The 16,643-nt window shown below is 38.8% G+C and overlaps 1 protein-coding gene across 1 annotated transcript in view; it reads right to left on the bottom strand.

Moving 5' to 3' along the window:
• The window catches only part of PHEX (phosphate regulating endopeptidase homolog X-linked), a 222,302-nt gene that overhangs the window by 26,084 nt on the left and 179,575 nt on the right, over nt 1–16,643 (bottom strand). Inside the window, exon 16 of the mRNA XM_032286120.1 lies at nt 5,120–5,174. Coding sequence (XP_032142011.1) covers nt 5,120–5,174 — 55 coding nt within the window. The remainder of the gene's footprint in view (nt 1–5,119; nt 5,175–16,643) is intronic.

Raw genomic sequence — 16,643 nt, 5'->3', positions numbered from 1 at the left:
AGCATGTGGTAGATTATCTATAAAAGGGGCCACCCACAATTCTACCCACCCCTGAATGCAAATATCCCCTCCTCCCATCAAGAGGCAATTGATTGCCCTCTGCTTAAATCTGGACTGGCCTTGAGACTTGCTATGACCACCAGAATGTAGTGAAAGGAGTCAGGTATAATTTCCGGGCCTTAAGAAACTTAGTAGCTTCCATTTTCCACCTTCTTGCAAGTCACTTGCAAAGAAGCTAACTAACTAGCTAGAGAGAATGAGGCCAAATGAGGCAAACAGGAAACCCCAGAAGTTGAGAGACTCTGAAGGAAGAGAGAGAGGCCCTGGCAGGCCCCAGCCATCAGAGCCAGCCCAACTGGGGCACAGACATGTGAGTAAAGTCACCTTAGATCCTCCAGCCCTACTTGAGTGACCCCAGCCAGCACCATACAGAGCAGAGACCAGCTGTCTCAGCTCAGTCCTGCCCAAACTACAGAATAATAAGCCAACAAATGGTTGCTTGATGGTGCTTTGTTACATAGCAAAGCATATTAAGAATATATGAAGAAATCAATAATGGGGTTTCCATATGTGTGTCTGGGATTTTCTCTCTCAGTATGAATTCTATTGAGGCCAATCCCTTATCTACTTGTTCATTGCTAAATCCTCTTTACCTAGTACAGAGTAAGAAAGTAACAATGATTCAACTAATTGATGAGTTAACTTTACCATCTCGTGCAAGTGACTGATCTATATGTATCTGAATTTAGTCACTGAACCTATGGATGAGAATTACAGACCACTTAGAATCCTCATTGTGAAGATTCTTCATGAGATTTGCAATTATGCTAAAAATATCTCACAGTTAGTTCCTGACATGCAACATCAAAGTCACCCAGCAAATAGATAGCACCCATAACTGGAAGGAATGGAAATTTTTGAAGCAACATGTTATTACAAGACATAATGATCCTTACCATACTAATTGTTTGTCTCAACTATACCCAAGGAAGTGTTGTATGATTTAATTTTTCCCCTTGGTGGCAATTCTTTCCCTTATTATTTCTTTCCTGTAAGGTAATTTGCATTTGAAAAAATGCTTCCTACTGTTTTTCCATCACTGCAAACCTTCATTAAAGAAGAGTGAAATTATGCATTTCAATCATAGGACTATCATAGTAGTGTGGGACAAACTTGTAATTTTACATAGTGTTAATTTTTGTGGCAGTAGCTATCAGTGTGTAGAGTGCAGCATTTAGTTTTTTCAGGTCTCTCAGCTCTGAGAATAAGTACTTGGTCCTCTACAACCCTCTGTCAATGCTGTGGACTGGATGAATTGAAGGCATGAACAGTGGAAACTTATAGAAATTGCTGTGCAATAAATGTCCCTTAAGAGAGGGGCTGCTCCAACAAGCTTCCTATTTGCAAAAGGTAATAGAGAATTCAGAAAGGGATTGAATCATTGTAAAGTTTCAATTCTCAGTTACATAATGACAATCCTTTGGACAAGAGACAAAAAGTAATTTTATATGACTAAGCCTGGCAATAATATTTCATAATATTAGATTCACATCCTCCATTTTATCAATGAAGAGTATTTACATTGCATGTCATATTAAAAAATAAATAAACTCTCCCTTTTAAAATGCAACCTTGGCTGGCTGCTCAGAAACTGTAAGATTTCTTGCATTGAAGATCTAGTCTTCCATAAATGAAATGGGGAAGACACCAATTTCACTACCTACTCAGTTTCTCTTTTGTTCTTATTACTCAATGGGTTTAACATGTACACAGAATTTGCTGTCAACAACAAAACTACCATACTGCTGTCTGGACTAACCATGATCTCACACTGTTGTCAAGTAAGGGCTGCCCAATGCCTGAATCATAAAACGATAAACATTTCTGAGTTAGAAATGCCTTACAGGTCATCTAGTCCAAGTTCCGGAATGGGATCCCTCTAGAAAAACCCATTTAAATGGTTATAAGACTCTGTTTGGGTATTTCCAATGACCAAGAGCTCATCCCCTTCTAACATAACCCATTCCCTCTTTGGACGAGTCTAAACATAATAGCTCTCCATAATGCTGATCTGAAATGTCTTTCCTATGGCTTCCATCTATTGGCCTAGTGCAGCCTCTAATTGAACACCTGCTGAATCTCCTGAATATAGTAATTCATTCTCCCACCTTAACTTTCCTTCAAAAATATGCTGACAGTTATGAGGTTCCCCCTCAGGTGTTAAGTTCTTTCAACTCTTATTCTTCAGTCATGAATTCTAGATCAGCGTTTCCCAAAACATAGGGGAGTTTGGGAACCTCCAGGTTTCGAAGGATGGTTACCAGAGTCTGGGAAGGGTGGTGGCGGGCTGAGGACAGAAGTGAGGATGGTTAATGGTACAAAAAAGATAGCTGTGTTAAACACATCCAAATAGGTTTCTTTCTTGCAGAAATTCTACGGAACTTTTATGCTGATAACTATTGTGATTCTCCAAAACTGAGGGAAGTAGAGGATGACTTACCTCTATTACTATTTCATGGAACACACACTTTGGGAAATGTTGTCTTCAACCATTTACAGACCTGATTCTCTCCTCTGGAAACAATTCAGCTTGTTCATGCCCCATAATTAGACTCAACACTCAGATGAGGACTAAGCTGACCAGTGTGAGCAGAAAGGATACTCACTCCCTTGATTCTAGAGGCTCTCCATCTATTAATACAGAATAGATGAACTTATGGGAGGCCATCTCACTGGACCGTGACTCCCATGTCTTTAGCATATTTATATTCCCAATGCCAAATACCCAAATGATACTTAATAGCTATTCATTGAGTGGATAAGGACATAGAAGTCTTTAGGAAAAAAAATTCTCTTTCACACTCAAGTATTCGCTATGACTTAGCCTAAGGAACAAACAAATAGACACTAACATTAACTCCTAGGTTTCTATGACCTTAGCTTTTATGTCAGAAAATCATGCTCACAGACCCAATAAACAAATCACCTGATAACATCAAAATCTAACCAAACTATTTCCTAACCACAATAATAGAAACTCAGTTAAATTGTTAACAATAAGCAGAATCAAAGAATTCTAGGACTTTATTAGTTTGAAGGCAGCTTAAAGAATATTTTGCCTAAACATTTTTTTTTAGAAATATATACATATTTCTAATCTTAAAAGTAGGGCAAATTGATTCCAAACATCTGAACCCTAAAGAAAACTATGCAGCAGAGGCCTGGGATGTTATTAATGAATTTGGTTAAATACAAACCTAGAATTCTTATTTATTCTAACAATGGTGCCTCCATGTAGTAAGCTTTAGCAATGGCTGCCCATGTCCTCTTAGCATTCACCATTTTTGAGCACACCAATCTGACACCCTTCAAATGTCAGCACCTGAAGCTAGTTGCCTAAGGACTTTCTCTGGCCACTAGAGCCCTGTTGGCCTAGGATGGACACTGCCAGGTACCGCCTGGTAGCAGCCCTCAATCAATGATAGAAGGTGAGTGGGAGGATAAATACCCCAGCTGCCATGTCTCTGAGGTGTGATCACTCTGAAGCATGTTTTACAGTTCCCCATCAAGATTGAGCTCCAGTTGCCCACAGTGATAACTGGCTTTGTAACACACATGTGGTAGGCGGAATAATGGCCTACAAAAGATGTCCACATGCTAATCTTTGGAACCTGTGAATATGTTATGTTACACAGCAAAGGGCAATTAAAGCTGCAAATAGAATTAAGGTTGCTAATCAGTTAACCTTAAAATAGGAAGATTATCCTGAAGTATCTGAATGGTCCCAATGTAATCACAAGGGTCCTTTTAAGTAGACGGGAGAGACAGAAGATGAGAGTCAGAAGGAGATGTGACTATGGAACTTTAAGGATGGAGAAAGAGGTCATGAGCCAAGGAATGTGGGCCCCCTCTAGAAGCTAGAAAAGGCAAGAAAACAGATTCGACTCTAGAGCTTCCAGAAAGAAATGTAGCCCTGCTGACGCCTTGATTTTAGCCCAATGAGAACCAAGTTGAACTTTGGACCTACAGAACTATAAGTTTATAAGTTCATGTAATTTAAAGCCACTAAGTTTGTAGTAATTCATTTTGGCGGCCATAAAAGACTCATAGGACACAATTTATTTGGCTTGTTTCCCTCACTATCTCAATTCTCCACTCTCCTGTTGGTGTTTCCTTGTACCACCTCTCAAAAGAACTAATTGCACTTGAATACGTATCACAAGGTCAGCTTCTGGGAAAGCCCAATTTCTCTTATTGATATATTTATGGGAATCTATATCTTTTAAACCTATATATTTTTAAATTGTCATATATCCAAACCAAAACACAAGAGACTCAACTTATAAAATCAAGACTAAAATTTTCCATGCATTAAAACACAGCAAGTAAAAAGCATAAAATAAAAGTGTTGATACTGACATTGAATATTATCAGAAACTCTACTATGTATGGAAATTGTGAATTACATGAGTCTACAATCTGTTGGCATTAAAATGACTTTTAAACTGGTATCCCTAACTTAGTACATTACCAATTTTGACTTATTCTGTAGCTTCACAGGTTATATTTCTAAAGATAAACTTGATTATCTTACTAACTTGCTCAAAAATTTCAATATTTTCTATTGCCAATTAGTATCTGAGCTCCTTACCTGCCATGCAGAGCCGTCCAATATCAACTCTCAGTCTTCGTTTCCACACCTTCCCTTCATATACCATTTGGGCTAGCCAAACTAGACTCTGCCATTATAGAAACACTTTTGCCTCCTTATCTCACATTGTTTCTTCTACCTGGAATGGTTTTAGACCCATCACCATGAATTCAAATCCCAACAATCCTTCAAGGTCCAAATATTGGTAGTATGAGTTAATGGGTAAGAGAATAAATACATAAAAATTAAACCCACCTATGTGTAAGTTGGGCTTCCTGTCCAGTCATATACCCTGGCAACAAGGATTGCAAAACAAATACCTAAAATGATAAGAGTACAGCCAACCCATGCCAGATTCTATGCCTTCTTTCTGCTGAATAACCACTGATTTTGTTTCTTTTGTCCTCCAGGGAAGCAACATGTTCTTTCTTCCTAACTGGTAACTGGTTTCTTTACTCATTTACTCACCGAGGATATTCTGTTCCCCAAAAGAAAGGCTTCTGGAGCTCTCCTGCTGGAAATCCTATGAGAAAGACAAAAAAAAATGTTAAGAGATATAGAGAGATTGATTCAATGATGAGTAACTGGGTCTAGCTATAATACTGAGATTTCAAAGACCCATCTGAAAGGCACTCCTTGTGGCACTGGGAGCCCTCTAAGAGATCTAGCTGTCTCAATGATATCAAGTCAACTGAGTTTGAAATAAGTGTATTAAATGGTTTCAGGGAAACCATTTTGCACTGGTACACTACTAACAATGTCCAGCTTGCTGTGAGCTGGCCTCCTTCATACATGGCATGCCCATGAGGCTTCAGGCTGTCCAGCAGCTTTGCCTGATACAGAAAGGACTAGCTTCATGGGTGTGTAGCCTATGTCATCACACAGACTCCACAAAGAAGGGTCCTGCACTTAGTTTAATGCTCTCCTGCCACCATCTCAAAATTCTTAATGATTTTGTCTTTGAACTTGTATTTGTGGGTGGAGCCTGAGAGGACAATGGAACGTGTGTGTAAACAGAGAAGATGTGCACAGTATGTGTCTGCTGTTCCTAGGAGCCCCATTCACACACAGCATTCACAATGACCTAGGAGCACAAGACTCCATCAGGCCCACAGTGCATGGGAGTTCAGCAAGATGCCAAACAAGTGCAAGGTAAACATGATACATCCGGAACTGAGTAAGCTCTGATAGCCCTAAGAGGCCATACGTTTCATTCAAACCAGAATTTGCTTAAACCACCCAAAGAAGGTAGTGGAAGTCTAAGAAACATGAATGACCAAGGAATCCTGTCATAACCTTTCTTATACTTGTTACTTCCCTGTATTGGCCAAACACCTACACCGAAAATGACGACATAGAAGGACAGAGAAAGATAGGGTGAATTATATGGTTTGGCTGTGTCCCCACTCTAATCTCACCTTGAATTGTAATAATACCTACATGTCAAGAGTGGGGCCAGGTGGAGATAACTGAATCATGGGGGTGGTTCCCCCATACTGTTCTCATGGTAGTGAATAAGTCTCACAAGATCTAATGGTTTTATAAAGGGGAGTTCCCCTGCACAGGCTTTCTTGCCTGCTGCCATGTAAAATGTGTCTTTGCTCCTCTTTCACCTTCCACAATAATTGTGAGGCCTCCTCAGCCATGTGAACTGTGAGTCAATTAAAACGCTTTCCTTTATAAATTACTCGAGCTCTGGTATGTCTTTATTAGCAGTGTGAGAACAGACTAATACAATGACCTACAGTTTCTTTTCCTTTTAGTCCTTCCTTACTCATCAGTAAACCAAAGGTAGAGAGTCTTGGTAGAATGTACATGTATTAAGAAGTGAAATTAAAACAGCGTGAGTTTTGTTAGGCATTTCCTCCATGCTAGTAAAAACAAAATACATATGCACATACAAGCTACAAAATACAAACTGTGTAATTTTGGTGATTCCACATACAAGTTAAATGCTCTTATGTTTGCATTTAAAACTGTCATTCCACAATATAGAGATGAAAAATAACACTCATGCAATGACTTAAATCTTTCATTTTTCTTATAATAGCATTGAATAGCAAATAAAAAAAATACCATGAGAAGTTGAAAGAGAAAGACCACAAAAGAGCAAGGCTGTATATTTTAGCACCCTCAATGGCATCTTTTCCTGCTTCTGGAACAAAAGGCCCCACATTTTTATTTTGCACTGGGCTTCCCAAATTATGTACCTGACTTTGAGTGCAGATGAGTGGGAGACATGCTTTGCTTTGCCCTTGCAACTCACCACTAAATTTTGCACCCTGGGTTGATCCTAGGAACTGTACTTACAAGTCATAACAGCTGATAGAGCAAAGAATCATAACCAAAAAGAGAGAGAGAGGCCTCCTGTAGTGTCCTTCACTGCTCCAGAGCAATGGTTCTAGGCCCCATGAGACTGAAAGCTGTTTTATAAGTCAAAATGTTCTTCCTCCCTCTTCTTAACTTTTTTTTTCTCTCTCTTCTCCATGTCAGAACACATGAGGAGAAATGAGGATGGGAAAGCAAGTCCTTAATTTAGAAGGGAAATGGTGGTTATATATAACCCTTATATATATTCTTTATATTTTATTAATATCATAGTTTGCAATTGCAAGGTGCAAAAGCCTAATTGCAAAACAGAGATGGCTCCAGCTAGTAGCTCTCTGTCATTTTCACATAAAGGAAAATGCATCTAATATGATTTTGAAGGGGCAACATCATAATAATCTTCATAATTTCTACATTTCCTTATTTTTGGCATCTTTACATCACTATTCCATCCTCATTCTGACCTGGATATATATACATACGTAAATATGTATTACATATAAATGCAAATCAGAGTGTTTATATGAAAACTCAGTTTCACATAGTAAATCATCAAAAAGCAATGATATTTCCTAATAACAACAATGATCATAAACCAATGTGATTTCATTGTTAAATCATTATGGCTTCCCTGGCTGGTAATGTGCCCAGCTGGAAACATTTACGTCCATTGCCAACCTCTTTACAGGAAAACGTCTGACACCTGCATGAGCCTCTATTTCTGCCACTTTCACCATTAGAAGCCACAGACTCAAAAGGTGAAGCCATCACATCACTCTGTTCAACTGTATCTGCTGAGCTTGTTGGGGCCATGGAACCCAATACTGATAAACAGAAGAATCTGGTACCCTTAGGCATGTTTTGCTGAAGTGAATGGATTAATAGTGTAAGCTGCATTTTTGGAGAAGTCAACCAGCTAGAGTGATAGATGGAATCCCTACAGGGTTGACTCAGTATCTTATCTTATAAAGCAGATAAGTTGTATTTAGCAAAGGTAGAAGTGAAAAATAAGTAGAAAGGGAATTCCTTTTCTCTCCCTTTTTAATAGGTTCTTCTTATGTTTTCTTTTATATCCATTTTTTTATTTATTTATTTATTTATTGCCATTTCAACACCACCTTCCCACCTGTTTCATACTCTTACAGTTCCTTTTTCTATCAGTGTACTTATGGGAGCTGTTCCTCACAGTGTAAATGTCTCTGTGGAGGTGAGGGAGGAGAGGGGGAGAGCGGGGGAAAGAGAGAAGGAGAGAGAGAGGGAGGGAGGGAGGGAGGGAGAGGGAGGAGAGAGAGAGAGGGACATTTAACTAGTGGTAGGCAAAAAGTAATAAATGTGATAACAGGTAATATTGGCCAATGTGTAGGAAACACATTGATGGGAGTGTAAGTTGTTGCAAGCATTTTAGAGATCAATTTAGTCATCTCTTAATGCTTTAAATGCCATTTTTTAAAGAAACAAGTAACTAGTGATATGGCAAAAGCTCTAAAAAATATTAAGTGAAAAACACCATTCAGTACAGTGTATGGAATTCTTTTTGTGTAATCTATGTGTAAGAGTGAGCCCCCATATATACAGTCAGTTCTGCTATGACACCTGTATTGAAAAGGCAAATTTATTCCAAGGAAATTGATACATTAGGGGAAAATTTGGACATAACTCCCATTTCACATTTGCTTATCCACAAGAAATGCTAGGAAAATGCAGAAAACTGCACCCAAATGGACTGAGCCATATAAGAATACACAAAATGCATACACCTCAACATAACTAACTGCCTCAGTTCGCCACGTGGGGTAGGAGCCACACTCACCACATCTGGTGTTAAAACTTTCCTTCCAATTTCATGTAACCCTCCTTCCACCACTACCCAAAAGCTCACAAGGAACATCCCCTTCAATGTCAACTTACACAAGCAAGTCTCTTCAAGGCAAGGTGCCATATTTACTGTAGCATCTGTGTGTTTACCCATTTAACATGTATAAAACCGTGCTATCATTTTTATTGGGCTCCCAACTTTTGTTTTTAATGTGTCACTGATAAAGGTTTTAACTGTTGTGCCCCAACCTCATTATTCATATAAGCCCTGTGGCCTTTTATTACATACTTTTGCATAGCACAGTGGTGGTTAAGAATACATATATGGCCGGGCGCGGTGGCTCATGCCTGTAATCCCAGCACTTTGGGAGGCCGAGGTGTGCAGATCATGAGGTCAAGAGATCAAGACCATCCTGGCCAACATGATGAAACCCCATCTCTACTAAAAATACAAAAATTATTTGAGTGTGGTGGCGTGCGCCTGTAGTCCCAGCTACTCGGGAGGCTGAGGCAGGAGAATTGCTTGAACCCGGGAGGCAGAGGTTGCAGTGAGCCGAGATCGCACCACTGCACTCCAGCCTGGCTCCTGGTGACGTAACGAGACCCTTGTCTCAAAAAAAAAAAAAAAAAAAAAAAAAAAAGAACACATATAGTAGGACTGACTGTATACATACATACCTGCCAGTGGTTGTCAAATTTTATAATGTACCAGAATCACAGGAGGGCTTGTTAAATTACAGATTGCTGAGCACCGCCCCCCCCCCCCCCCCCCACCTTTATGAGTCAGTAAGTCTAGGGTAGGGCTAAGAATTTGCATCTGACAAGTTCCCAGGTGATGCAGATTTGGCTGGTCTGGGTACCACAGTGAGAACCACGACCCAATCACTTGCACAAGTACACTAGAGTTCATTGCTGCATGGCTTGTAGTTGAGAAGTGTGCAGCAAGCTAAATGTCCAAATAAGAGGACAATGACTTAATTAGGGTATAGCCATATTGTGGACTGCTGTGCAGTAAGTGAAAAGAAGGAGGTAGGTCTTAACATTCCAGCATGGGAAATAATCCCCGAGACATGTTGTTGGCATAAGGCAAAGTACAGATATAGATATATAAATACAATTTATTTTCTTACATAACTGTCCTACCAGTGTGAGCATATACATATATGTGTGTATGTGCCTTATGTGTATGTGTATACACATGTAAATTATTTAAAAGTCTGTCAAATACATATCAAAGTGATCATAGTGGTTACCTTTTGGAGAAAATCAGGATTTGGGGTAGTGGCTGATAAAAATGGCTCTACACATAAATGTAATGTTTTAAATTTTGATTATCCAAAGATCATCAACTTGTGTAATGAAAATTCTTTTAGAAATAAATTTGTGTATATTATAGAAAATTCTTCTAAAGTCTACTGAAAAACAGTTAACAGTTAACTAACCTTACATAGTATTATTTTGTTCTTGCATTTGTTAACACTAGCAAATTCCACTCCTATTTCAGGCAAATATACAAATTGTGATTATACTGTTTCAATGATTAAAATTCTGACAAAAGAAAATATTGGTCTTTGTAATAACCTAATTATTTATCAGTACTAGTGTCTCTTTCAAATCTGTACCAGGGAAAGCCACAAGAGCCTGCTTTGGGTTTTTTACTAGGGTCAACCTCTCATTTTTACTGGTGTTTCTCATTATAATTCTCCTATCAGTAAATATGGAGTAACCTAGTTGGACCTTAGCAAAATACTAATCATAAAAGACAGACTGCTTTTGTTTAGGACACAATTGCCAAAGAACCAATCACATTCAATGGGTGATTACCCAAGGTTCAACTATTTGACTTTTACAGTCATAAATCGTACCCTGACGGTAGCTACAGCTTTCCCAGAAAACTTAAATGCTTCCATGTGTCTGGCTTTCAGTACACATTTTTGTAAGTTACATTAATTAGAGGGTTTTTTAAGTACAAACAAGTATAGAGAAAAAAACAAAATTAGCCCATTATTCTACAGCTCAGACCTCAAGAAAACAAATAAATAAATATATTCAGGCCTAGAAAATTCACACTGTATAGAGAGACATGAAGAAAAGGAAGAATTTTCCTTTGCCCTACCCCTCTCTCCCTAACCTAGAACCTACTTTCCGCCACTAACTGTATGGATTGCTTCAGATATTTACGCTAAGATCATCTTTTCATTAATACCTTCCCTAGTGCTTTTTTAAGGGGCAGGATATTATTCTACCCACTTTCTTGCTTTGTAGCTCATCATAACACTTACCACCATCTAACATACTTTACATTTGACTTATTTTGTATGAATTTTCTGTCTTTCCGCAACTAGAATACAAGTTCCATAACAAAAGGGATTTTTATTTTTTACTGTTCTTTAATGGTGATATCCTCAGAGCTAGAACAATACCTGGCTCATGGTAAGCACTCAATAAATACTTGTTGAATGAGTTGAATCTGTATTTTGTGAAATTCAAAGGGATGACTGGGGTTGAAGCATTACCTATCATTAGGAGTACATCTTGTTAGCCAAAGTTTAAAACATCATATGATACTACTAGTGGTACCAACGTATTATTTCTTCAATTTTCTCATTCAGTACCAGATACGAGGTATGCTCCATTATACAAGTTCTGGATTTCATTTTCCTTCTAGATAAAAGGATTTGTTGGTTCCATTCTCTTGCTATCATGGCAGAACTAGTGTACTTTTGAGATCAGCACATTTTTCCAATAAACTTTCAATCAGAATACAGATCTTAACAAGCTAAAAATTCCTGCACAGTTTTATGCAAATTCCACCACTCCTATATCCTCTTAGTCCACCCTGCTGACCTCCAATAAAAGTGGAATTTTTTTATATTTGTGACACATGTGGAAAAGAGAAAATTAGACAAAATATTGATCAAAGGCCTTTGGCCTAGAGAATATTGAACTAATTTAATCCACTTTCCATACATTCATTGTTGCTTTCACTTCGCTACAGCATTAATTTTAAATCCCATATTCATAAGTGTATGGTTCAGAAAAGTTACACGAAAAATATTTTTAAAACATTACCTTCCAAAATTTTACGTTATTTGGAAGTGTTATTTTTTTTAGTATTAACACTTACAAATGTGGATAGCTTTGAAACAACTATGAACCAGACTCAGGCATATTTTTCTGTTATTTCCATGTTTGGTCGGAGTTTTACAAAACAGGAAGCCCCAACTTTCATTGCCAGTCTGAAGAAACCCAGACCATGTGCTTTTTCTCTTTCTCTCCAGCAAACTTTTATTGCATTTTAGGTTTTGGGGTACATTTGAAGAACATGCAAGATAGTTGCATAGGTCCACACATGGCAGTGTGATTTGCTGCCTTCCTCCCCATCACCTATATCTGGCATTTCCCCATGCTATCTCTCCCCAACTCCCCACACCCCACTGTCCCTCCCCTATTTCCCCCCAACAGACCCCAGTGTGTAATGCTCCCCTCCCTGTGTCCATGTGTTCTCATTGTTCAACACCCACCTGTGAGTGAGAACATGCGGTGTTTGATTTTCTGCTCTTGTGTCAGTTTGCTGAGAATGATGGTTTCCAGGTTCATCCATGTCCCTACAAAGGACACGAACTCATCGTTTTTGATGGCTGCATAATATTCCATGGTGTATATGTGCCACATTTTCCCTGTCCAGTCTATCATCGATGGGCATTTGGGTTGGTTCCAGGTCTTTACAGCAAACTTTTATAAATGTAGTAACACAATGCAAGACAACTTGAATCACCTCATCTACATTTAGGAGGATTTCATCCATAAATTTAACATCTCTTTTGATTCCTCTGAAGGAATCAGCTTATTGAATTTGCTCATTTAGGATCCCTCCAGCAGCCTCTGGGACAGAAGTGACAGAGCCAGGGGCAAATGACAAAGTAAATTCAGTCCAAAAAAAAGGTGACCAAGGGAAAATTCCAAAGGAGAATTCAATGGGCTTGAGGATGTGTGGGCCAGCATACACATTCAGCTGTTTATTGAACTAAATCTGTGTCCATATTTGCTGTAGCTGCTTTCTCCAGAAATAGACTTGGGTTTTTCATTAAGTGTGTACCTGTGTCTGTTTTCTTTCAGTGTGGATGTTTGTGATATTTTTAAGGGGCTATGTCAATACATTCTATTGCATTATTAGTTTTGTCAAACAATGGGATATTTGGTCTTTTGCATGGATTTTTTTTTGATGCATATTAATATGGCTTTACTCTAGTACGAGTTATGACAGTAAATTTTTTTCAAAAGCCTTAGGTGTGTGCTTATATTACTAAACTATGTATAGTCTATATTTCAGGTCTATTGTTGATGTATCATATCTACATTATTGTACTTCTTGGTGAAATTCACTTGTAATTACCTCCCGCTCACTTCTTTATTTTACTTGTTCTGTGCAATAGCTTCTAGTTCACTAAGTGAACATATTTTATGACCCTAATTTTGGAGTGTCAGTCTATTTAGATCCTACTATAACAACTATTGGGAATAGATGGATATGGTTGTGATGATGCAATTTCTATGCATAACCGCTGACTACTAACATTTACTGGGCATCTATGATGTTCCAAGCCACATGGGTAAGCTTTAAACAACCAAATGTCCTCAAAGAACCTACAATCTAGTGAGGCAGAAAGGATACCACTAGACAAATAATCCTATTTGCAAGACCTAAAGAGGACGGTAAACTTATAGCAATCTCTCTAAAATATGCTTTTTAGTTTAAATATGTTTTAAACTCAGTAGAGAAAAGAAATACTGGATACGTGGGAGTAGATGTGCAAAAGTGTTTTGAGAGGGAGTTATTTATTCACATGTCTAGCTAATGGGTGACAGATGCGGTTTGTAAGGTCATTTGGGGTTTGAAGTAGGAATGGTTTAGGAAACTGGTGCTCCAAGATTGGTCTGGAGACCAGCAGCATCAGCATCACCAGGGCACTCCTTAGAGATGGAAATGTTTGCACCCCCACCTCCCCAGACCTACTGAATAGCCCCTCAGGCTATTCTGGTACACGCTAAACTTGGGACTCATTGGTTTATGTCAGGTTAAGTACAGTATTCTCAACCCAAATGCATATCACCTGGGGAGCTTTTTTTAAATACATATATATATATCCATGTCCATGCCCCTGCCTCAGACCTATTAAGTCACAATTGCTGGGATGGAACCCTGAACATAGGCATTTTTTAAAAGCTCCCTAGGTTATCTGACTATGCAAACATGTTCAGAACTGTTGGTTTAGGAAAAATAAGGAACTTCTTATGTTTAGTTGATCTATAAATTGGTCATCCTGTCTTTTTGTCATCAACACCATGCATGTAACAATGTAACATATGATGACCTGTATTACAAGTTTGTACACTATACTTTCAAAACTGAAATTTTACATGCCTTATACATTATGACTGTAGTAAAAACCAGAGTTTAAATTGCACCTGCTTTAGAAAAATCCAGGATGAATGCTTACTCTAAGAATGAATGTTACATCTTATTCAGGATTAGTTCTTGTAATCAGATAAGCTGGACACCATTCTAGAATCTAGGGGGCCATCAGTCAGGACATGGAAATTGCTGCAATTACAAAGCATTTTTGGTTATGTTTTCTGCTGTAAAATGATCTCATTGTCATCATTGCTAAGATTAATCATGACTTTCTTTTTCTAGTTGGCATCTTGCAGTAGTTTGGTGAATGCCAACCTTCCCCTTTCCAGAAAGTAGCAAGTTCTAACAGCTGTGACTCCTGTCAAGGGATTCAGCAAGATGCCTTAGCCATCTGCTGGTTTCCTGCAGGTAACCTCCTGCCACCACATCTATCAGCCTGGAGATGACAAGCAGAAAGCAGCTTCTGAAATCTGCCCTCCATCTTGAAACCTTCTCTGCTGGCCCTTCTATTTTTTTTCTGCCATAATTATCTTTAGGCTGCAACAAAGGAACCTCCCTTCACCCCTGCACTCTTTACCAGGATTACCAACCACCCCTGTCCAGCTGGAACAGAAGGGACTCCTGGGATATGGGACTTTCTGCACTAAAACTGGGACGGTCCTAGGCAAACCAGGAGAAGATAGTTACCCCACCTTTACCCAACAAGTCTAACCTCTTTTGCATTTGCTGCATTTTTATAGCTCAGTGGTTCTCAATCTTTGGCATCTTACAGAAGTTTGATAGCTAAGATCTTGTTAAAACATAAATTGCTGGACCCAAATCCCAGAGTCTGATTCAGCAGGTAGGTCTAGATAATGCCCATCTATCATAAGGAATGCTGATGATCCAGGGACCAGACTTTGAGAACCACTGCTACAGTTCAGCATCTGGCAGATAAAACACTAATTTCCTTCCACTATGAAGCTCGATGTCCCATATTCTACTCATATTCCAACAGGTCCTCTCATTTATCAATTGCTGTACTAAGTATCTGAAACTGATACTAGCAGCAGGGATATTCAGCCCAGGCCTAGGAGCATGGTAGGTACTCAACAAATGCTTATGTGGGTTCACTGAACCGTATCTGGTTATGCAATAATGATCTCAAGAATGAAATGTGACTAACATTTTCCCCATATCAATTAGACAAAAAACTGAGTCTATTCATTTCCTCCAACAGCATCTTTAAGATGCAACTCATTAAAGGTTAAACCATCTCATCTGTTAGTGGAAAGACAAATTGGTACCGCTTTCTCTAGAGAAGTTCGGCAAGATGCATTTCAAAACCCTCAAATGGGGGATACCATTTGATACAGCAATTCCTCCACTTCTAGGAATTTGCTTTAGAGAAATAGTCTCAGATTTAGACAAAAACTTAGTCACAAAACTGAACACAGAGGATTAACAATAGGGAAACAGCCTAAATGTCCATTGGGAAGTTATTAAATAAGGTGTTTTCTAAATTGAACGCTATACTTAATGACTTAGAAGAATGTGCAACACATGGAAAAATATTCATGTTCCAATGTTCATTGGGGAAAAAGTAATACTATTGGATGAATCCGTAAATTGTAAAATATTTGTAGATAAACGTACATTTGAGTAGTATTCAACAAAAGTATTAAACATGACTATCTTTAAATGGTATTTTTTTAGCTTACCTAAAATTTTTTTAGATTTCCTACAATAAATATGAACTACTTTTGTAATAATGGTAAAAGACAATTGATTTTTTTAAAGAAAAGACAAATGAGATTGTGACCATCGAGGTAAATTAATGAGACTTTTCCCTGACTTCCTGTCTCCTGTTCCCATGGCTGGTTTTTAGGTTCCTATGCTCACCTCATCCTGGCTTACTACTACATCCAGGTAGTTGCCAGTGAGCGCCCCACTCAACACTCACACCCTGTCTTTAATCAGGTTGACTCTGATAATCATTTCATGCTTTCCTACTACCAGCCCTGCAGCCAGCCTGCCCCATGCACTAGGTCTGAAAACAGCGTTTAGAAATACCCTGCAAGTGGTAAATGCATCCTATAGGCATTCGTTCTGGGACTTACTGTGATAACAGGAATCCCAAGAGACTGCAGAGCTTTCCAGATGAGACTACCTTTGTCTTCCCACGATACTACCCAGAACACCATTCTCAGATGCCACCTTAGTTAGGCTTCAGAAACTGGGGGGCTGTATCAGGACCGCCAAATTCCTCAACTAAACTAGGGCAAGAATGCCTTAAAATAGGTGTAGCAGGGCCAGGCGTGGTGGCTCACATCTGTAATCCCAGCACTTTGGGAGGCTGAGGCAGGGGATCACTTGAGGTCAGGAGACCAGCCTGGCCAACATGGTGAAACCCTGTTTCTACTAAAAATATATTTTTAAAAAATAGCCAGTCGT

The sequence above is a fragment of the Sapajus apella genome, unplaced genomic scaffold (assembly GCF_009761245.1).
Source record: "Sapajus apella isolate SASKATOON/1434 unplaced genomic scaffold, GSC_monkey_1.0 scaffold17, whole genome shotgun sequence".
Classification (NCBI taxonomy): domain Eukaryota; kingdom Metazoa; phylum Chordata; class Mammalia; order Primates; family Cebidae; genus Sapajus; species Sapajus apella.
The sequence above is the reverse complement of the archived record's forward strand: the minus strand, read 5'-3'. Positions and strand labels throughout refer to the sequence as shown.